The sequence below is a fragment of the Mytilus californianus genome, unplaced genomic scaffold (genome assembly GCF_021869535.1).
Source record: "Mytilus californianus isolate M0D057914Y unplaced genomic scaffold, xbMytCali1.0.p SCAF_9, whole genome shotgun sequence".
In the NCBI taxonomy this organism is placed as follows: Eukaryota; Metazoa; Mollusca; class Bivalvia; order Mytilida; family Mytilidae; genus Mytilus; species Mytilus californianus.
In genome coordinates, this window is record NW_026262745.1 from 9,434,450 (window position 1) to 9,458,369 (window position 23,920).

The 23,920-nt window shown below is 32.1% G+C and overlaps 1 protein-coding gene across 1 annotated transcript in view; it reads right to left on the minus strand.

The window, feature by feature from the left end:
* Positions 1-2,151: 2,151 nt before the first annotated feature.
* Positions 2,152-23,920, minus strand: part of LOC127716584 (regulatory factor X-associated protein-like) — a 270,907-nt gene continuing 249,138 nt past the window's right edge. The window contains exons 2-5 of the mRNA XM_052222820.1: positions 8,558-8,698; positions 5,041-5,140; positions 3,156-3,260; positions 2,152-2,518 (exon numbers count right to left, since the gene is read on the minus strand). Of these exons, the coding sequence (XP_052078780.1) occupies positions 2,420-2,518; positions 3,156-3,260; positions 5,041-5,109 (273 nt within the window). The 5' untranslated portion in view covers positions 5,110-5,140; positions 8,558-8,698 and the 3' untranslated portion in view covers positions 2,152-2,419. The remainder of the gene's footprint in view (positions 2,519-3,155; positions 3,261-5,040; positions 5,141-8,557; positions 8,699-23,920) is intronic.

Sequence of the window (23,920 nt, forward strand, 5' to 3'; positions counted from 1 at the left end):
TAATTAATTCAAAGTCGCTGTACCATGATCTACGGGGCAGGGCCTCGAAATAGTAATCAAACTGATATGTACTGATAGTAATGCAACTTTTTATTAAATATCCATGATCTATCACAAGTAGTTCCTATCAAACTTACCTAAGCAGAAAACTTAACAATTGTTGACGCCAATCCCTAGGTTGCGACTATCGCCGCAGGTGAGACAAAAAATATGTATCAGAGGAGTTTTGGAAATGACTCTTGACACATTTTAGACAAAATCTTGGAAGATAAGGATAAAATTTAACACGAACAATATAAAACGAATAATTAAGTTAACAATGTTTCAGTTCTAAGCAATAGGCTGTACTTAATTGTATTTCTTCAGTTTTCAAATACAAACAGCAATATTCTAGAAGATATTATCTGTACAACCATCCTAGTACAAGCAAATGCAAACAGATAGCCTACATTAGCTCGAAGATAGTACTTAGAGTTAGATAATGACAGACTGTCTGTTTATTTTGGAATACATTGAATTTAGAGCCTATTGATTCAATGACAGGGATTTTGTAGTCTTTTGGAAGGAAACCGACATTACGTATTATAATATTGATTTGTCAATTCTTCCCAAAGGTAATCATCATCCCAGCCAGAATATTACTGGTTTTTCTAGGTGTAAATATAAGAATTAAAGAGAGGAAACTTTTAGGGTTACCAAATCCCTAAAATCCTAGATGAGGCATAAGTTCTTTGGAATGTGAAAAGGTAAGAAGTGAAATTTTATTTTTGGACAGGGGTTTTGGGTCATCAATGGTGTAAGCCTATTTGATGTATGATACATCAAATTGGTATGCAACACAGAGATGTATGATACATCAAATTGGTATACAACACAGAGATGTATGATACATCAAATTGGTAAACAACACAGAGTGTATGATACATCAAATTGGTATACAACACAGAGATGTATGATACATCAAATTGGTATGCAACACAAGAGATGTATGATACATCAAATTGGTATACAACACAAGAGATGTATGATACATCAAATTGGTATACAACACAGAGATGTATGATACATCAAATTGGTATACAACACAGAGGTGTATGATACATCAAATTGGTATACAACACAGAGATGTATGATACATCAAATTGGTATGCAACACAAGAGATGTATGATACATCAAATTGGTATACAACACAAGAGATGTATGATACATCAAATTGGTATACAACACAAGAGATGTATGATACATCAAACTGGTATACAACACAAGAGATGTATGATACATCAAATTGGTATACAACACAGAGATGTATGATACATCAAATTGGTATACAACACAGAGATGTATCATACATCAAATTGGTATACAACACAGAGATGTATGATACATCAAATTGGTATGCAACACAGAGATGTACGATACATCAAATTGGTATACAAATCAGAGATGTATCATACATCAAATTGGTATACAACACAGAGATGTATGATACATCAAATGGGTATACAACACAGAGATGTATCATACATCAAATTGGTATACAACACAGAGATATGATACATCAAATTGGTATACAACACAGAGATGTACGATACATCAAATTGGTATACAACACAGAGATGTATGATACATCAAATTGGTATACAACACAGAGATGTACGATACATCAAATTTGTATGCAACACAGAGATGTACGATACATCAAATTGGTATACAACACAGAGATGTACGATACATCAAATTGGTATACAACACAGAGATGTACGATACATCAAATTTGTATACAACACAAAGATGTACGATACATCAAACTGGTATACAACACAGAGATGTACGATACATCAAATTGGTATACAACACAGAGATGTATGATACATCAAATTGGTATACAACACAGAGTGCAAGTTTACTCAAAGTATGAACTTGCCAAACCCTCATGGAATTTACAAAACTTGGACAGAAGCTTCTTCATAATCAAAAGATCTCCTGGGCTACATTTTGATTTTTTCTTACTTATTTGTCCATTCTTTTACTGATAAATTCACTTAGTTTTTTGACAGTGGATATTACACTTTGACACTGATTGCATCAGGGGAAGGATAAACACAGGGTTGGGAGGAACCCTTTACAATTCGTATAAATTCAAAAATAAATTGTATGCATAAAATTTACTTGATAAAAGGCATAAAACAAGAGGTATTAAATTCATGGTTGTAGCAACATTTAACATACTGTTGATTTAAAAATATTCATTAATATGTATTGTTAATGTAAATGTAAATGTATTTAAAAAACTACATTTGTTGTATTTTATAAATTAAAGTCCATGTACATCAAGCCTTCATGTCTAACAAAGGGATAATCACAAATACAATATGTCAGCTTCTTTGAACAGTACACAATACAGTGATGTAGATGTGATTAATCTTCATCATCTTTGTTTGTATCTTTTTGTTGTTTTGCCAGCTCTGCTTGTTGTGACTGTAAAAACTTCATAACTTCTGGTGACCTCATTAAAGCCTGAAAGACAATACAAACATATTTTAAAAGTACACAACTTTATCTATCTGCTGCCATTTATAATTCCTCCATATACCAAAAAAGCACCAACTCCTACTCAATCTGAATTTTAATAATTTGGCTACAGGTATTGATAATAAACACTTGTTATTTTGGTGTAGTTAAGGTTTCCATATATCTACCAAGCAAGAAAAAATTGTTAAGAAAATAGGCAGTGATTCTATAGATACAGAAAATTGTGGAGAGTGACTCTCTGCATTCCAAATCAAATAGATTTTGCTCTGGACAACTGATAAAAGTTAAATGAAGGGAAGGCAATATTTTGCACAAGTTACTCACTAACATGCCCTATGATAATTTAGGAGATAGCAGTCTCAACTATACTGTGGATTCATTTATTTTTGTGGTTTAGCTAAAGTCTGCATTCATTCTAAAAAAAAAACAACGTTGTAATTCGTTGAACATTTAAATTTGTGGTCCACCTGTACCTTGTAAATTGGCATCCCAAGAATAATAATGATTCTACAGTATATAAAATTAAGGATTATACAGTGTTGATGATTGCACTTTTTACTTTTTAACGTTTTGTTTGAAACTGAGGTGAAGTTTTCTCCCCGAAGACCCTTAAACAAATTACCAGTTTCTTTTCTGCTAACACTTCATCTAACACACTGGGATTAAGAAGTTCTGTGGTTCCTTGTATATCACTGTCCTGTTTACTAACAGTAGATTCTGTTTTTACCTATAAACATATGTTCAAAATATCATAAGAAACTGTTTACCAACAACTGGTTATAACTGAAAATCAAATAGATGCCAGGTGAGCACAACAGGTTCCTCTAAAAAAAAAACTTTAGATGTTATACCACTGATAGTTTGTTTTTAAAAGTATATGTCTCTATGTATAATATTGACTCAATTTTTTACTGTGGATTCATTACCAATTTTCGTGGATTGAAGAAAAAATGTAGTTCATGGATATTTGATTTCATGGTTTTGTCAAAGTATGCATAGAAACATATTGTAAATTTGTATTTCTTTGAATATTTAAATTCATGATTACCTATACCTTCTAAATCTATGGAAATTGGTATCTCACGAATACTAATGAATCTACATGTACAGTAGCATCAATAATGCAAAGTAATGTGGTCTGAATACTAGTAATGTAAAACTACACGTATGTTCTCCAGTGTCAGGTTGTAAGAAAACACATTAGTGATGATTCAAATTTGTTTTCAGGTAGTTCTGTTGTACTATAACTCAAAAGAAATCGGTATTTTTTTACTTTCACTTGGTTGGTACCACTGCTGGTGAAGACAGGTAGCATGTTTATTTTCAGCATGCAAAGTGTTGCATGCATGAAAAAAATTAGTTAAGTTTACCGAGAAAACAAATCTAAATAAATTGCTTCGCTGAGCGCAGCTGTATACGACCACAGATGTCCAACCTTGAAAAGTTTGGGCCAAAATGGACACAATATTCATGCTTGATACAGGTCTGAATTTGGATTGTAATTAAATTTTTGACACATAATAGCTAGGTTTCTGACACAAAATACTGTAGTCAAAGAACTTCAAATTGGTTATATGATTTGAATTTATATTCAATTTTTTTGCTTTTGAGCAATACACTATGCGAATTGACCCCCCCCCCCCCCCCCCCTCCCCAAAAAAAAAAAAAAAAAATTACCCCGTTTTTTTTGCATTTGTGCAATACACTATGCTGTTGAATATTAACCACCCAAACAAAAATATGTGAAGAAATTTTCTTTTAATTTCTGAAATCTGAAATGAGAAAAATTGTCCCCCTCCAATTTTTTTTCACCTCCCCCTTTCCCTTATTCCAAAAAATAATTCTTTCCCTCAAGTTATGGTCAGTATCTCAGACAATCATCATTTCTTAATACATAATTTACAAGCAGTGTAAGGGAGATAATCAAACATTGTTATTTAAATTGATTTGGATTTTGATTTGGATTACTTCCCTTACACTGCTTTTAAATTGTCTCAATTGTCCTTTAACCAGAAAAACCCTTGTTTTTCCCCTTTTTTGCCCCTAATTCCTAAATGGTTTGAGCCATAACTCCCCAAAGTCAATCCTAACCATCCCTTTGTAGTATGGGAACTTGTGGTATAATTTCAGAGAGATTCATACACTTTAACACAAGTTATTGTCTGGAAACTACAAAAATGCTTATTTGGGCCCCTTTTTTGGCCCCTAATTCCTAATCAGTTGGGACCATAACCCCCAAAATCAATCCCAACCTTCCTTTAGTGGTTATAAACCTTGTGTTAAAATTTTATTGATTTTTATTTACTTATACTAAAGTTATTATCCGGAAACCATCTGTCTTCGGACGACGCTAACGACGACGATGACGACGACGACAACGACAACATACCAATATACGACCAAAAAATTTTTAATTTTTGCGGTCGTATAAAAACTCATGATTTCAATATATTGACTAAATCAGACTCATAAATTTAAATTTTCTGATAAAAAAAGCTTTATTTTACCTTCTGTTTCATAGTATCTTTTCCTGAGGAACAATTCTGGTGTGTGTTGTCTAGACTCTTTGATTCCATTTCAAAGTTACAATAAGCACTGCAGATGCACCTGTTTAAGACAAAATACCAGATAAAGATCATACAGTATGGATCAGTATTAAAATGTATGTCAACAACTTCTACTCTGGAACAAGTTTTCTACATTAATTTCAGGAAAGACCATGTCTAATTGACTTTCCTTGCATTTTTCCGTATGCAATGTATTTTAATTTCTAGTAGAAATGTTTTAACTATTTAACTATTTCATAATCATAAGAGTGTAATACATGTACTGTTTATAGACACTTTTCTAAACTTTCAAAAATTGCATTGAAAATCTGCAGTCAATGCTCATATTTCTTTACAATATGTACCCAGTAATATAATAAACTGATGACACACAAAGATATGTCTCGCTGTCGGCATAAAATTCAGAAAAAGAAAATCTGATGGACAGCAACATTGCTTATTATTTCAAAGTCGCTGCAGTATGATCTAGTGGGCAAGGCCTTGAAATGGTCGACAAACTGAAATGTACAGACAGTAAATTAAATTGTAAATTACTGTAATGTAACTTTATAGAAAATATCATTGTCTATTGTAAGTACTTCCTATCAATCTAAATATAACTTAAGCAGAAAACTTAACATTGAAAATTGCTAATTAATTCATGACCTGGGGGCAGGGCCTCAAAATAGTATTCAAACTGATATGTAATGATAGTAATGCAATTTTATTGAAAATACCATTGCCCTATCACAATTTGTTCCTATCAAACTGACTTAAGCAGAAAACTCAACATTAAAAATTGCTTATAAATTGAAAGTAGCTGGACCATGACCTAGGGGGTAGGGCCTTGAAATAGTCGTCAAACTTATATGAACTGATAGTAATGCAACTTCATACGAAATATCATTGATCTATCACAAGTAGATCCTATCAAACTAACTTAAGCAGAAAACTTAACAATTGTTGATGTCATTGTTGCCTGAAAAGCAATCCCTATATCTCGCTTTTCGCTACTTTCATCGCTGGCGAGACAAATATTGCCTTTAATATATTGTAACCAGTTTATTTTGTAATTTTTTATAAACCTTTCAAGACTGGAGGATTTCAATTTTGAGAACAAATATTAATCCAAATTATTTGATAAAGGAGATCTATTCTTTAAGTCTAACATGTACTATTATACAAAATTATTCTCAAGCTATCAAAAACAAAATTAAATATTAATGAAAATAAAAAAAAAAAAAAAAAAAAGAAAATATCCTTAGTTTTCAGAAATGAACAGGTAAATTATAAAAAAAAAATTAAGGTAATTTAGGACAATACTAAAATGCCTGTCTTTAGACTTATTTTTCTTCTATATGAATTCATGAGATATGGCATATATAAATTTCAAATAAAAAAATAGGTAGACGTTTCCCAGTACATTTTAAAGTCTTATTATACATCCATGAATCAATCAAAAATCAATAATTACATTTTTGTTTTTATTTCAATTCTACTTTCAAAAGAGGGAAGGAAAATTATCGCAATAACTAATACAAGCTCTTTGTTTATTGTAAGGCCACGAACATAGCTTACATTTTATAAAGATTGGTCAACAGAAATTACATATAACCCATATAAACTGTATACATTGTACCATAAATAACATAATAAATCAAGTTGATCTTATTACAATTTAAACAAAGTGCTTAAAATATTTACAACTCTATTAAAACTGCATGCATGTATTATATGTCATGTGCCAAAAATTTAACCGCAAATTTTCAGTTCAATAACATTGACCTACATTTAAAAAAAATTTACTACAAAAAAATAACAAATCATAATTCGATAATAAATCTTTCTTTATAATTTATTTCATCATTGATTAAACAAAATTCAGTTTTTGCAGAGTAACTAAATCAATTAAGTTACAATTGCATATTTACACAGATATTATAGAGTGGTCTATAAGTCTGCAAAAATTATAATTAAGTGGATAGAAGTAACGTTTAATGTGTAATAAATCCCACTTAATTTTTCTGTAAGTGAGATATAACAGTTTAGTTTGTGTATATCAGACAGAAGATTCTAGAGGGGTGACAAAGGTTATTTTTCAGCAACTAAATTCATGATTCTTTTTTAAATTTGGTAATGTGTGTTTCATGTAAACATGTATAAATGCACTGTTCAAACAAAAAAAATATTTTCCATTAATTATGAAACCATACTTGTTTCATGTTTTTCCATGCTAATGCCCCTGTTTTGATCCTCTCAAAGAAACTGCACAATCACAATATATTGTTGATTATTTGTTTGGTCATATATACTAAACTTCAAAGGGAATAAAAAAAGATTGTAAAATTTAGGGAAACCTCCTTCATTCTGTAATCATTACTAATGAAAACAACTTATGAAATACAAGTACCGGTAACCTAAATTCACAAATGTTAGCTAGTTTCCAAGGCAAGGTGATTTTACAATATGAATGCATTGTTTTATATGATGGTAAACTCTAATTCAAGCAAATGATTTCAAAACAATTTTCAGGCCAAAGATTTGTTCTAAGTTCTGTGTGACATCAATCACTATTCATTTTGTCATTATTAATTAATATTATTAATTCTGAATCAATAAAAATTTCCAACACAACAGCCTATTCTTAATTGTTACACCCTTCTTATTGCAGTCCATATCAAAATACTTAAAGAAAATAAGACAAAAACTAGAGGATCAAAGAAACTTGTATTGCTCACCTGGCATTTTAGCATAAAATTGATATAATGCTCCAATAATATTTGTCTTCAATGGAAAATGTGTGGGCCAAAATTTTGTTTTGCTGATGACATTTGCTGAAAATTTTTGTCAATTTGATATATTTGTAGTTCATATATTTTGCTGATAATTTTTGCTGTTTACAGTAACTACAAAATGTATACACGTAAACAATGCTAAAAATTATCATCGTTGAAGGGAATAATAATAACTCCTATTAGGAAAGGACAGAAGAGTTTGGCCATATTTCACCTTTTTTTTAGATCTTGTTTAGCTAATAGAATTTTATACTATTCAAATTTTCTCTCTATATTTTGTTTGGCTGATAGTTTTTTTTTACAATTCAAACTTTCAATCTATTATAGTTTTGAAAATAACCATGCCTCATTGAGGCAGGGCTATAAAACTAGGATATAATTTGGTGATATTTCATTACATACAGATCAGGGAGAAAGTTTAAAACTTGATAAATTCAGTTTGTATTAACTTCATATCAAGTTATGTATACATTACTAAACTGATCTAATTATCAGTATGTAAACACCAGGACAGAGGCACAATCAGGAATTTGTTATCAGAAATGCATCTTAATTATCAAATTCTTTTGCTGGAAAACCAAGTCTGACAGTTGCTTGTACAATATGAAATATATCCTTCAACTGAATTGTGTAATGCAAAATACTAAGAGAAAACACAGTACTCCATATAATAAATAACTAACTGTTAAATATTGAAAGACTTGTAGTATCTGTCAAGGTTTTATCACAAAATCAAAGTTCTCACAAATTTAAAGATGATTGGTTTCACACAATTTAGGCTTTTTGAAGTTCAACTTTGGTAACAGGTATCACTTCTTCTTCTTCTTCAAGAAATTCATCCTGAAAGAAATAAATATATTCATTAAAATAATTTCCTTTTAAGGATGTTCGCTACTCTGTTTCAAAATAACAAGCTTTTTAAAAGACTGTTGTAAATTGATAGTATATAAATAAAGGAACTAAAAAAGCAGAAAAAAATGAAGGGTCCGTGTGCTTGTTTTCGATATATAAACCATTGAAAATTTGGCAGGAAATAATTATCTCTAGACTTTTCATACATTTAACATTGGCACCCTTTTTCTTTAAAAAATTATGAAAAAAATAACAAGGATTTTATAGCATTTTCAAATATGGCTTTTTAAACTATATTTAATAAAATTATGAAAAGAAAAGTAGGGGTTAGCGGGGAAATTTTTTTAATGGCAGTACATGGATAAAACCAGAGGATTCCGAATATCTGGCAAAAATTCAAAAACAAGAGGAGCGAACATCCTTAAGCAAATACAATGAAAAACCTTTATACTGTAACACACTTAGCACATTAACGCTCCAGTTCAATGCATCATTCCTTATATTTTTATACAAAATTGGAATTCCCTCTGAAGACCGATCACCTGACATTGAGACAAGAACTTTTCAAACATAATGAACATGAATATTTTTTTTACTATATTTCATTCCTCCCCCTTTAATCTCTATTAGTAGACAAACAAAAGGTTAATTTACTAGATGTCACGCTTTAAAATGATTTCCTCCATAGTTATAATCTAACCTTAATATAATCAACTACAATGTCGTTAATTGTAAGAATGTTACACAAATAATTCAAATTTTAGAATTTAAATGATTTTTCTGATGTTTAATCTACTTACAATATCATATATAACTTTAACCATTAGTGAACAGCTAGGACACTTTGCTATATCTTCACCACTTTGTAATTCTTCCTACATAAATTAAACATATTTAACTTGAACCTTGTGTTTAAATTTGAGACAGTACAAACCTTATGTGATATTTTCTAGGTATACCTGATCATACTTCACATAACATGTGCAGATTTTCACATATGGCTATCCAATGTTTATTACAAACCTATATTTAACATTACAGAAGGTTAATAACTTATAATAGTTTTTGTAGCTCATTTTATAGTGATAAATGATAATTAGCAACAATAAAATACATGGTTGGAATAGAGTTGTGAAGACAGTGATCAGGAAGATGGGATGCGTCATTGGGGAAAACATACACAGAGCAGCCTTTTAAACAGTATATATATTTGTTGCTTTTTTTAAAAGTAGTTGTATATGTTTTTTTTTATCTATTGAATAACCAGTTATTTTAGAGTTACTGACAATGAACATACATATATGTGACGATCTTTTGTAGTGTTATTCACTTTTAGACACAAACAAAAATATTTGAAGTGTGGCAGACAGACATTAAATTGGTTAAGTTGCAGAGACAGAATTTCATATCATAAACTAATTCTATTAATAAAATCTCACAGGATAAAACTCCTGATTATCTGAAAAAGTTGTGTTCAGAATTCTGAAATTTATAAAAGAAATTTAAGATCCTTCTCAAAAAACAATTTGGTAATTATTTGGCCAAACATGAATATAATGAACAAATCTTTTGCATACAGTTCTGCAATTCTATGGAATATCTTACAAACAAAACATATTAAAAACAACATCTTTTTGTTTATTAAAATCTAAATGCTTCAAATATCTCTGTCAAGCCACACAGAGATAGATAATTAACATGAACACTATGAATGTTAATCTTATGTATATATACTGTTTGTGTGTTTTTATTGTTTATTTGTATGTACTTACTGTATGAGCATGAGGGCCCCAAGTAAGATTAGTGAAAACTAATTGGGTTACCCTCTTTAAATAAAGAATATTAATCAATTAATGTTTACTGCTATTATATTTTATTGTTCTTCCCTTTGCCTACATCTCCCTGCTTACATTTGTAGCTCTGTAATTATCATATCACTGCTTTGTGACATGTCTGAGGAGCAGACAAGTTATCAGTAAAGTCACAATGTGTCAGGAGATATTATCAAGCTTACCTTCGTCAAGCGTAAAACTGTCTTAGGGAGATGGAAAAGACCAGAAATAGTACGATAAACAGATTAACAGAGTATATATATATGCATTTAGACATCATAAAATTTCAGTCTCTCGACACAATGTGAAGCTATTTTACTTGTTTGCTACACTCACTCACCAAAAAGGTTCACATTGTGGCTTGCAGTTGATATTTTATTATATCAATCATGAATGTATAGAAAACCAAGAAATCTATACATATCCCCCTCAAGATAAAAATTAGGGAAAAAAAACAGTTCTAAATATAATAAAATGCTCCGCAGAGCGCAGCTTGATACGACCGCAGAGGTCGAACCCTGAACAGTTGGGGCAAGTATGGACACAACATTCAAGCTTGATACAGCTTTGCATTTGGATTGTGATTAAATATTTGACACAGCATAGGTTTCTGACACAGAATGAATGTGGTCTAAGAACTTAAAATTTTTAAATTGGACATTCACCTATTATGGTCCAATATCCAAAATCTAAATACATGGTTAGATTCAGCATATCAAAGAACCCCAAGAATTCAATTTTTGATGAAATCAAACAAAGTTTAATTTTGGAGCCTTTTGACCTCAATGTGGACAAAGTTGATAACGCGGCCCAAAAATCAAAAATCTAAATACATGGTTAGATTCAGCATATCAAAGAACCCCATATATTCAATTTTTGTTGAAATCAAACAAAGTTTAATTTTGGACCCCGATTTGGACCAACTTGAAAACTGGGCCCATAATCAAAAATCTAAATACATGTTTAGATTCAGCATATCAAAGAACCCTAAAAATTCAATTTTTGTTAAAATCAAACTAAGTTTAATTTTGGACCCTTTGGACCTTAATGTAGACCAATTTGAAAACAGAACCAAAAATTAAGAATCTAAATACACGGTTAGATTCGGCATATCAAAGAACCCCACTAATTCAATTTTTGATGAAATCAAACAAAGTTTAATTTTGGACCCTTTGGACCTCAATGTGGACCAATTTAAAAACGGGGCCCAAAATCCAAAAACTAAATACACGGTTAGATTCAGCATATTAAAGAACCCCAAGAATTCAAGAATAAAACCCCATTGAAATTGGTCAAGAAATAAGCAATTTATACGAAGTATCTTCTTTTGCACAATACTGTGCAATTAAATATTTCTTGCTATTGCGCAATACTGTACAATTGACAATTTCTTGCTATTGCGCAATATTGTGCTATTGGATATTTCTTGCTATTGCGCAATACTGTGCAATTGAAGATTTCTTGCTATTGCGCAATACTGTGCAATTGAAGATTTCTTGCTATTGTGCAATACTGCGCAATTGAAAATTTCTTGCTATTGCACAATACTTATTATATAATAATTTACACATCCTGTTTAGTGTGTATCTCCTACCATATCATTATTATTTGCTTTTAAATATAAATCAGAAATAACCAACTTAAAATGGAAAATTTTAAAAGAAAAAAAAAAGGAAAAAAAAAAAAATCCCCCCCCCCCCCCAAATTGTTTGAACCCCCTTATGATTCATCACCCCCAAACTCAATCCCAGCCTTCCCTTTGTGGAATGGTACCTTGCAGTACAATTTCAGAGAGATCCATACACTTGAACACAAGTTATTGTCTGGAAACTAGAAAAATGTGTTTTTTGGCCCCTTTTTGGCCCCAAATTCCTAAACGTTTAGGGCAATTACCCCCAAACTCAAACCCAGCTTTCCCTTTGTGATATGGAACCTTGTAGTACAATTTCAGAAAGATCCATACACTTACACACAAGTTATTGTCCTGAAACTAGAAAAATGCTTGTTTTTTGCCCCTTTTTGGCCCCTAATTCCTAAAATATTGAGGCAATTACCCCCATCATCAATCCCAGCCTTCCCTTTGTGGTATAGTACCTTGCAGTACAATTTCAGAGAGATCCATACACTTGAACACAAGTTATTGTCTGGAAACTAGAAAAATGCTTATTTTTGGCCCCTTTTTGGCCCCCAATTCCTAAACGTTTCGGCAATTACCCCCAAACTCAATTCCAGCTTTCCCTTTGTGATATGGAACCTTGTAGTACAATTTCAGAAAGATCCATACATTTACACACAAGTTATTGTTATGAAACTAGAAAAATGCTTGTTTTTTGCCCCTTTTTTGGCCCCTAATTCCTAAAATTTTGAGGCAATTACCCCCAAGATCAATCCCAGCATTCCTTTTGTGATATGGAACCTTGTGGTACAATGTCAGAGAGATCCATACACTAACACACAAGTTATGTCTGGAAGTTACAAAAATGCTTATTTTTGGCCCCTTTTTGGCCCCTAATTCCTTTACTGTTGGTACCATAACCCCCAAAAACAATCCCAACCTTCCTTTTGTGGTATTGAACCTTGTGGTAAAATTTCATAGAGATCCATTCACTTAAACTAAAGTAAGAGTGAGAAAACCAATGTGTCTTCGGACGACGCCGACGACGACGCCAACGTCATACCAATATACGACCACAAAAATTTTTTTGCGGTCGTATAAAAATAAGATGTGGTATGATTTCCAATGAGACAACTCTCCACAAGAGACCAAATGACACAGAATTACAGAGCTCCAGATAAGCTGCGTATTTGCGTGATCACGCAATACGAATAATTAAAAACCCAATGCAATTGCCCATTGCAGGGTTCAATAACCCAATTAATTCAAAGGAAAACCCAATTATATGCCAAAACCATGAGTTCTTAACGCTTTTATTCGCTATCGTTTGCGTGATTTACCCTTATGTGATAACAGTCGTCGCGTAAATCTTTTTTTATAATATTTATAATTGGAAATGTCCTTTCGTTCTTAAAATAGAGCCCTGCATCAAGTAGCTGTAATGGGTCCCTGTTAGTCCAAATAAGTATGACGTCTTGAAAGGCTATTATATTTTTTTTCTTTGACGCCTTACGTCGATGTAAGGCGTCAAAGAAAAAAAATATAATAGCCTTTCAAGACGTCATAATTATATGGACTAGGTCCCTGTTAGAATTTCCGTTGCTCAAAAGGTACACGTGTTTATGAAAACATTTCGATCTTCTCGGCGTTTATCCAATTAGCGTGTGACATGCTGTCATATTTTTTCGAATTGCTCGGGATTTATCATAACATACAATGAATTAAAATGTCCGATAAAAATATTGAATAGAAGCATGTTTTCGGCTTCTTTTTGATAGCTGAGGGAAAGTTATGATGATAACAAGACTCAGCTAGTGATTTTAGGAAGCGTCCATTGAACGCACGGGCGTGTTTGCGTACTTTAACGAGAACATTGCTATACACCTTATCGCTATTCCCGGCTGACCCGAGAATCTGTCCCGCTTGAACTATTGACGTCATACAACAATCACTTTTCCATTGTGGCGTCAAATATTTTGTATTATGACGTCAAAATTTTAAGGGAACCTGTGTGATGTCCATTAATGGCGGACAAATAGCGCGATAAGGTGTATAGAACGATAAACACGGGGTTTCGTCAAAAACGAAATCAGTTGGAAAAAGTGAAAGGCCAAATCAATTATGATGTGATATTTAGTTGGAAAGCATCGGAAACCAAAAGTTCTGATAAGGGACAACTTAACCCAGATTTATGTAAATTGAATTAAACAAAAACAGTTTATATATTTTTTTTTTTTCATTTTAGTTGATGAATGAATACACATATCCGTTTTTTACGTCAAATCATGCAGCTTGACACTTTCTTTGTTTTGGTCTAATTGTTCTGGATGCTTAGTTGTCTTATTGGCAAGTGCAGTATAACATTGTCATTTATTTACTTGATGTTGCAGAATTATTTGTAAATTTAAGTTGAATGTGGTCTCCATCATTAAACCACCCTATAAATCTCAAGGTTTTGGGGTATATCTTAAATCTGGGAACTACTTTTTATTTTTATTAAAAAGTAGATCTGGCAAATAGGTGAAAGGACTGGCAAAACTTTCTTACAGCACCTAAATTTCACATATATTACATGAAAATCTAAACACTTAGCCACACCTACCCCAACTATAAACTGTAGGGTGATCATATGGGATCTAGAAAGGCAATTAGTTACTGTCCAACTAGTGACACCAGCTGCAGTTTACATAAGTTTTGAGAAAATACGAAACTGACAGAACGTTTAAAACGGGACACAAATTAAACGTACAATTGCTCGTCAGTGAATAAACCAAATAAAACAGCTAAGCACATATACAAAGAAAGAAACACATTTAAGATGGAAACACATCTGGGGTTGATATTATGTGATTATAACATGCCTAAATATTCAATATTGTGTTGATGAAAAAACCCAATACATTAAGGAGCTTGGTGGTGAAAAACCCAATTTGATATTTGCTTGAGGGGTGAATTGGAATTGATAATGCAATTAAAAAACTTTATCACCCAATTACATAAAAAAAATGGTGGGTAAAAACCCCAATTTGTGAATTCTTATCTGGAGCTCTGGAATTAACAACCATAGGTCACCGGAAGGCCTTCAACAATGAGTAAAACCCATACCGCATAGTCAGCTCTGTATAAGCCCCGAAAAGACAAATGTAAAACAATTCAAACGAGAAAACTAACAGCCTGATTTATTTACAAAATAATGAACGAAAAACAAATGACATACAGCAACAAACGACAACCACTGAATTACAGGCTCCTGACTTGGGACAGGCACATACAGAATGTGGTGGGGTTAAACATGTTTGCAGGCGCCCAACCCTCCCCCTAACCTGGAACAGTGGTGTAACAGTACAACATAAGAACAAACTATAAAAATCAGTTGAAAAGGGCTCAACTCTAAACCTGTTTTATCTTTTTTTAAATGGATGGGTTACTTAGTCTAATAATTGCTTAAAATGACACATCTTTTGTTTTTTTTGCCATACATTTTAAGTGGTAAATTTTATAAGCAGTTATTATGATAAACTTTTGCAGCTAAAGTCCAGACGCTTATTTTTTTGAATATTTTGTATAGAATCTATTGGCATGAATCTTCGCTAACCAAGGGTTAAGATCCAGTCCGTAGGGGACTGGATCGTAACCCTTGGCTAGTGAAGATGATTGGCGTGTAGCAGAAATTCTTAAAGGCCCATTAGAAACTTTACAAGCCTGAGCTGGTGGGCATGTGGTCAAGTGTGAAGACTGTATGACGATCAATCAACTATACATTAAGATATTGTGAGAAAAACAAGAGGCTCTCAAGAGCCTGTGTCGCTCACCTGACTCTACTTTGGTTTTAGAAATCATATAAAGATATATAAAAATCATAACAGATACCCAAATAATGATTGAGGCCAAATTTGGTTTAATATTGGTCCCTTTATTTAATAAAATATCCTGGTGGCCATCTTGAACAGTAAATCGGCAACAAAGTAGCAACACTTGGTCAGCACCTCATAAGGAACATTCATGCCATGTTTGGTTTCATTCCATTCAATCGTTTTCTAAAAGAAGACATTTGTATGTATTTCCCATAAGGTCCTATGTTAAACTAAGTCCCCCGCTGTTGGCCATCTTTGATAATGAACCGACTGCAAAGTAACAACATTTGATCAGCACCTCATAAGGAACATTCATGCCATGTTTGGTTAATTTCATTCCATTCAGTGGTTCTCTTAAAGAAGACATTTGTATGTATTTCCCATAAGGTCCTATGTTAAATTAAGTACCCGCTGTCTGCCATCTTGGATGATGTTCCAACTGCAAAGTAACAACATTTGGTCAGCACCTCATAAGGAACATTCATGCCATGTTTGGTTTCATTCCATTCAGTCGTTTTCTAAAAGAAGACATTTGTATGTATTTCCCATAAGGTCCTATGTTAAACTAAGTCCCCCGCTGTTGGCCATCTTGGATAATGAACCGACTGCAAAGTAACAACACTTGATCAGCATCTCATAAAGAACATTCATGCCATGTTTGGTTTCATTCCATTCACTGGTTCTCTAAAAGAAGATATTTGTATGTCTTGCCCATAGGGTCCTATGTTAAATTAAGTCCCCTGCTGTCGGCTCATTGGACTGACTGCAAAGTAACAACACTTGGTCAGCACCTCATAAGGAACATTCATGTCATGTTTTGTTTCATTCCATTCAATGGTTCTCTAAAAGAAGACATTTGTATGTATTTCCCATAGGGTTCTATGTTAAACTAAGTCTCCTGCTGGCGGCCATCTTGGATGATGGACCGACTGCAAAGTAACAACACTTGGTCAGCACCTCATAAGGAATATTCATGCCATGTTTTGTGTCATTCCATTCAGTGGTTCTCTAAAAGAAGACATTTGTATGTATGTCCCATAGGGTGCTATGTTAAACTAATTCCCCGCTGGCGGCCATCTTGGATGATGGACCGACTGCAAAGTAACAAAACTTGGTCAGCACCTCATAAGGAACATTCATGCCATGTTTGGTTTCATTCCATTCAGTGGTTCTCTAGAAGTTCAAAATGTAAAAAGTTAACGATGACGACGCCAGAGGCCAAGTGATGAGAAAAGCTCACTGAACATAACTGATACAGTGAGACTGACAGATTTATATACAATAATACAGGGATAAGTAAGTCTTATAAAAACTAGTTCCTTGATTAAAATGATAATATGTCATGTAAGTATATAATGATGCCCTTAATGTATCTTTTGACATAATGAAGCTGCATATTTCTATTTTCTGTATTGTGATTATCATCTAACATGTCTAAGAGCTCATGAGATGTTCCGGGGACACAGTTATCGTCCTTTGATTTTCATTGTCTACAAATAGAGTCCCTAGTGTGGACAGTGTATAATTTGCAAATTTTTTTCATACATGTACATTTGTACACTTTCCAAATTTATTTCTTTATATTTTAGGCATAAAACAGTAAGTCATGTAAGTAGGGGGATGAAATTACATGTTAAAAAAAAATTGGGGCATGAATTTTAAGGTAAAGTAGTGATTTGGTCCAGTTTGAAAAGGTCAAAAATTAGTATGTCTAAAGCTGTCAAACTCAATTACAGGCCCCCTTTACATAAAATTATCCATACATGTATGGTAGACAGTGGGATTGTATTTCACAAGCTTATGTGAAATTTTAACCGGAAAGGATTTTCTGTAAAATACTTTCAATATAAGATCGAAAGAATTTCACTCCTCTGGAAGATGAAATACCATGTCTGGAAACTAAGAAATAAACCGTTACATACACTTAAAGAGATTCGTATATAATTTTCTTGGCTTTGTGACTTCACCCTTTTTAAATGCTGGTGCTATATTCGCGTGTTTCCAGTCTTTTGGTGTTTGGACAGTTTTTAATGACTTAGTGAAAATGCTTGTTAAGATCGGTGCTATCTGTGTTCTTAGTTCTTGTTGATAACAAAAATCAGCCTTCTCTTGTTTTCATTTTAATACCAGCTGTTTACCTTTGTTATTTGAAATTTGTCGCCGCAAGGGCAAGGATAATAATATGTTTCTGTGTCTTCGTCGTATTCAAAATCTTCAATTTCAACTTCGTCGTGATATATTGACATTTTCGAGAAATTTTACAAAATGTTGCACATGCATTTCTTCAACCGGAAAAGAGTGGATAATTATAACATCGGGAACAAATCGGTTAAGTTATGTGTGTGTTCCGGAAATTAAGTACACTTTAGCTTCAAGAAAATAGCTTGATTAAATTTATTAAACAGTCCAAATTTACTTAAGAACTGCTCATGAGAATTATAGTAAAAAAGTATGTTGTCCATGAACAAATCTCAATTTAATATCAAAGGCACTTGTCTCAGAATCTTTATTTACCTTTGCTGAGATAAATAACAAAACTGACTTCTAGACGGCGTATGGCGGGTGTCATTTCACGAAAATGCAACTGGTTGAGTACCTTGTGTTATATCAGAGACATATATATACATGTGTATATATGTCTCTGGTTATATATAGGTATACAAAAAATGAGACAAGTGCCTGTGTATACTGTCCCAGAAAAAAAACTGCGTGACAGCTTAATATGAAATGAGTAAACCTCATCTTATATTTGATACAGTATTGAAACACTCATCATTTTAAACTGAGACTTCTATGACACATCGCAAGAACATAATATAATTGTTTGGAAATGATGGAACATTTGCATGGTCAACTAGTCGAGGACCGACCATTCATCTTGTGTGTGTGTTTGTGTTTGGGAGGGGGGAATATTTCTTCTCCGCAATTTTTTTTCCAGGCTACTTGAAAAAAAAAACATTTTTCAACTTCATACAAGAGCAAAAAATTATTTAAGAAACGTCTCTTCTGGAACACTTTATTATTTATTTTGGTTCAAGATGTTTGACTGAAATCAACATCTGATACCCTCCCCCCCACACCCCGAAAAAAACGAACAAAAAAGAATAAAAAACAACAAAAAGGATGGATGGTCGTCGCCTTAGTATACATGTAATTTAGTGTAAACTGGATTTAAATACTGTGTACTAAGGTCATACATAGTTTATCATTTACTTATGATCATGTCTTTACATTGTTAACCTAATACTTATCCCTTTAAAAATTAGAAGCTCATGTCAAAATATAAAATTCAGGATCCTATAAATACCTAGTTGAACAGTTATTGTATGTAAAAATCTTTAATAATGATAACTAGACATAACAGCAAGGTTACAAAATTCTTTTGATAAGTAATATATATATTCTGCAATTATTCATATTTCAAAACGTTATCGAAATATACCCAGCTGCTAAATGTCCATTTAAAGACCAAACAGCCTATTCAGTTCTACCAGTGATTTTTCCTTAAAATTTTGTGTGAAGGTATTTCATGTTTTGAGGAACAAAATATGATAAAAAAAATTGGGGGTCACCGACTTAGTTTTGTCACTATAGCAACCTCAGTTTCGTGTTTTCCCGAATATTAACATGATATTTGCTTGTTATTTAAACTCTCAAAAAATACCATTATATCAAACCTACAAGCATAATTCTTGTTTCATGTTAAAGAGTAGACTTGTGTCTATCAAATACAGGTTCAAGACTTTAAGACTCTTATTGTTTTGATCTGAAAAAATATGATTTATTTCATTCCCGCCAAAAATAAAACGCAAGAATGAAAAACGTTTCAAGTATTAAAAAATATCTACCAGTGATTTTTTCATAAAAATTTCAAGAAAGAAAGTGCCATGTGTACTCTTCAAAATAAAGCAAAAAAATGTATATGTCACCGACCTTTCAAAAAAGTTATGATTAATTTTCATGTTTTTTTCTCGTTCGTTTTGAAGAAAAGAGTTGTCGTTCTTCAGAACATTGAATCTGACGTCATAGTACAAGTTTTCCTTGTTGTCGCACGGTTTGAAAAAACATTGCAAATTGGACGTTTGAAACCCACATTTAAATTTTTAAGAATCAAGAATAACAACTATATTCACCTACTTTATTATCCGGTAATACAAGCGATCACATTTATGTATCAGTATCAGATCTCATGATGTTGTTGCCGCACAAAATTAACCTTCAGAAACACCATCCGTCGGAATGAAAAATTGTTCGAAATAACCTTTTACGACGCTTTAGAAAGGAAAGTCTGTTTTTGTCCTCTCCATCTCATTAGCAAAATCATTGAAAATAAAAAGAGAAATGAAAGATGATTACTTACAGACTATTTGACTATATTAGACTAGATGTGTGGGTTTTTTTGTCGCGTCAATTTCAGAACTTCGCCCTAGCGCACACTTTCGCTACTATTGACAGACGGACAGACATTAGCACGGACGGACTTCTTTATACCATTATGTGTCCCGACTAAGACGAGCGTATACAAATTATTCCATCTAGTTTGTGGATTCATTATTTCTTCAAATATTTAAAATATAAGAAAATTTAAATTATAGGTATAATATATGAATTAAAGTTTTTGATTCCAAAACGTTTTACATCCATTTAACCTATCATAAAATACGATCCCCGTTATTACTACCTCACGTGTTTTGAATAAACGAGACAGTAAATATAAAATACAAATAAGTTTTTAATTCAAAAATAGATTTAGAATCTAAGAAATAATTTTCCGTTGAAAACTATAAAGTATTTCTCAAAACAGGATGAAATATTATGAATCTAAATAGCTCACTTTGGAAATAAAAACAAAGACAAGGTTGTATGTATAGCCGGATTGCCGGCATTGAAAATCGAAATTTATTTTCAATCTTTCCGGTCATTGTAGCTTTTTGAAAGTGAGAAATTTTATGTTGGATCTTATTCTTGAAGCAATTGTTTTTGTCATAAGTTAAATTTACAACAAGTTTAGTTTTAAAAACCGTAAATTTTTATTTTAATTCACATTCACTCAGTATATTAATTTCTTATATTTTTATCATTTCTCCTTGAGACAATTTGAAATGAAACAAAAGACAAAATACAATGTACCTTTATCATTTTTATTTTTACTATAAGATTTTGTCAATTAAGCAGTATAGATAAAATTTAACTTCATTGCAAGATCACCATTAATTTACGAGAATCTTAAAGAAATAAGTTAATCTCATCATGCATACGTTGCCAGTATATCGAAACTTCTAGAAAGTATTGTTTATCGGCCTAACCTTCTGAAAACTCAGTTTTGAAAATCACATATTAAGTTAAAATTCTAAGCGTAAGTCATATAAATATACCAGTGTAAAGTTACACGGGCGTACGAGATTTGCGCCGATTTAAAAAAAATTTCGATCTTTAATTTGCGCCGATTTGATTCTTTCATTAGCGCCTATTTTATTTTTTTTATCACTAGCCCCGATTCTTTATTTGCTATACGAGTAAATACATGTACATGCAGTAAACCTAGAATGTATATTGCATGGTAATATATGGATATAAATAGTGTTCCCTTATGTTTAAGATAATTTTGGTCATACTGTTCGAGAACTTCGTTTTTACACGAGAAAGAAAAGATGGATTTCGTTATTGGCAAGTACAACAAGTATAGAAAAGATAAAATGACAAGAAAGAATTATATATCAGATGTGTGGCATATAAATTCTCGGCAAGATAATAATTCATTGTACTAGTATTACATTTTTATGGATTTTATTGTGGTGCTTTGAAATGCTGTAAATAGAATTTTACTCCGTGATTTTAGTGGATGTAAACAGAGTGCACAGATATCTTTTAAATTGACTTATCCTTCTCGAAATTCTACTCCCACCTCCCCTTTGTGAGCAGGGGACAACAGTTATATACATGTTATAATTGACAATTCATAACATATGTACAACTGGCTAACGGAAGAGGTTTACATGATAAATAAAAAAATAACTTTCACCTATAATATACCTGTACACAATCGGCGCAAATGAAATACAAAATCGGCGTAAGTGAAAGAAAAAAAGTGAAATGCAGATCGGCGCAAATGCAAAAAGCCGAGTTCAAAATTTATATTTTTACTATTATTTTTTTTTGAACGGAGGTTACAGATAGTGTAGTATCTTTTGTGTCCATTTGTGTTTAATTTCCACTAGGTATCAGTGCGACGCTTAATTCCACTTTTCTTGGAAGACGTAGTTTTAAGCGTACACCATGTTGGAATCCGTGAAAAACGCGAAATAGGACGTTATAATTTGACGTTTTTTTTCATGGCTAGAAACAACGTCATAGAGCTTTTATGTCACTACCAAATTGCGTTAGTTGATGCGCATCAACAATAGGCTGTTTGGTCTTTAAGGAAAATTCTATTTAATTCTTGTAATGATATTAAAATTATTGGTTTTATGAATATGAATTTCTTCAAAATTTCAAATTATTACGACTTTGAAAAGATATTTAAATTTTCGCACTCATGCTAATAAAACCCCGAAACTAAACATATTATCAGGATGCAAATAAGATTCATCCCTTTCAAAATAATAACCCTACTGTGAGAAATAGAAAAGATTTCCACAGTTAAGTGAATAGAGAGAAAAACCAGTTATTCAAATATGTCCTGTCTTTAACCCCTACAGCTTCAAAATAACGGGTAATTTCCTCTGGGGACATTGACCGGCATTTTCCCGGTGATAATCGATTCCGTAATACCCGGGGTATAGTAATATACATTTTGTAATGCGATTTATATTTACGCAACCAAGTGCTAGTTATGCGGATTAAAATCGTATAAACTGACAGTGAATCATTTACAAAAATTCACCAACTGTAACACTAATGAAAACTTTTGAAGAAGATACGTGAAATTATATATACTAGTTTAACCTCTCTACATCAAGGAAGAAGTTTTTAATGTCCAAAACTTGAAGAAGAAATGTTTCAAAACGATCAGATTCAGAAGATTTAGAGGTAAGTGCATTATTATGTGCAGTGCAAAGTCAAGTAATCTCTATCTGAATCAAATTATTTTGAAATGTATGAATTTGCAACATAATAGTTCACAGCGTAAGTTATTGGGAAAACAGACGGAATAACTATAGTACCAATTTTTAGGATAATTGATACGTCAAAATAGTAAAACTCTTCATTTCTTTCCAAAATAACGTTAATCGTATTGATAAATTATATATATATATATATATATATATATATATATAGGAAGATATATGTTTATCCTTTAGTACATATCAAAAATTCTTAAAATTACTGTATAATTAATACTATATATATATGTATATGCTCGGAAACGGGCCCTTCAATTGGATTCAATAAATATTCTCATTCTTATTCTTATTAAAATGTTATTTTTGATGTCAATGTGACCTCACTAAAACAGAGAGAACTGAGCAATCACACTACAAGCAAAAAAACAAGATAAATCTGTGGCAAAAAGAGAAACATTCGATTAGTTCACAAACAACAGATTGACCAAAAGAAAACAACTCCAAAAAAACCGCGACGAACTCATGTGCTACGGAGATGTAAGCAAGCCCAGTTCCACAAAACACATCCGTTGTATTGACAATAAAAAATGTTTAATTGGTGATGCCGTAAACAAATAGTGGTCTTAAATAAGAATTTTGGTCAACCCGGCCTACTTCATTAGCCGACCAAATGTCAGTGTTATAAAAATTGGGAGAATATACATAGTAACAATAAAAACCATTTATAAGTAGAAGAAAACACAGACAACACCCTGTCCTCCCAAAAAAACGTTATTTTTTTTCTCAAAACACCATACAGAAGAATAATGTTCAGCAACACGAAAACCTT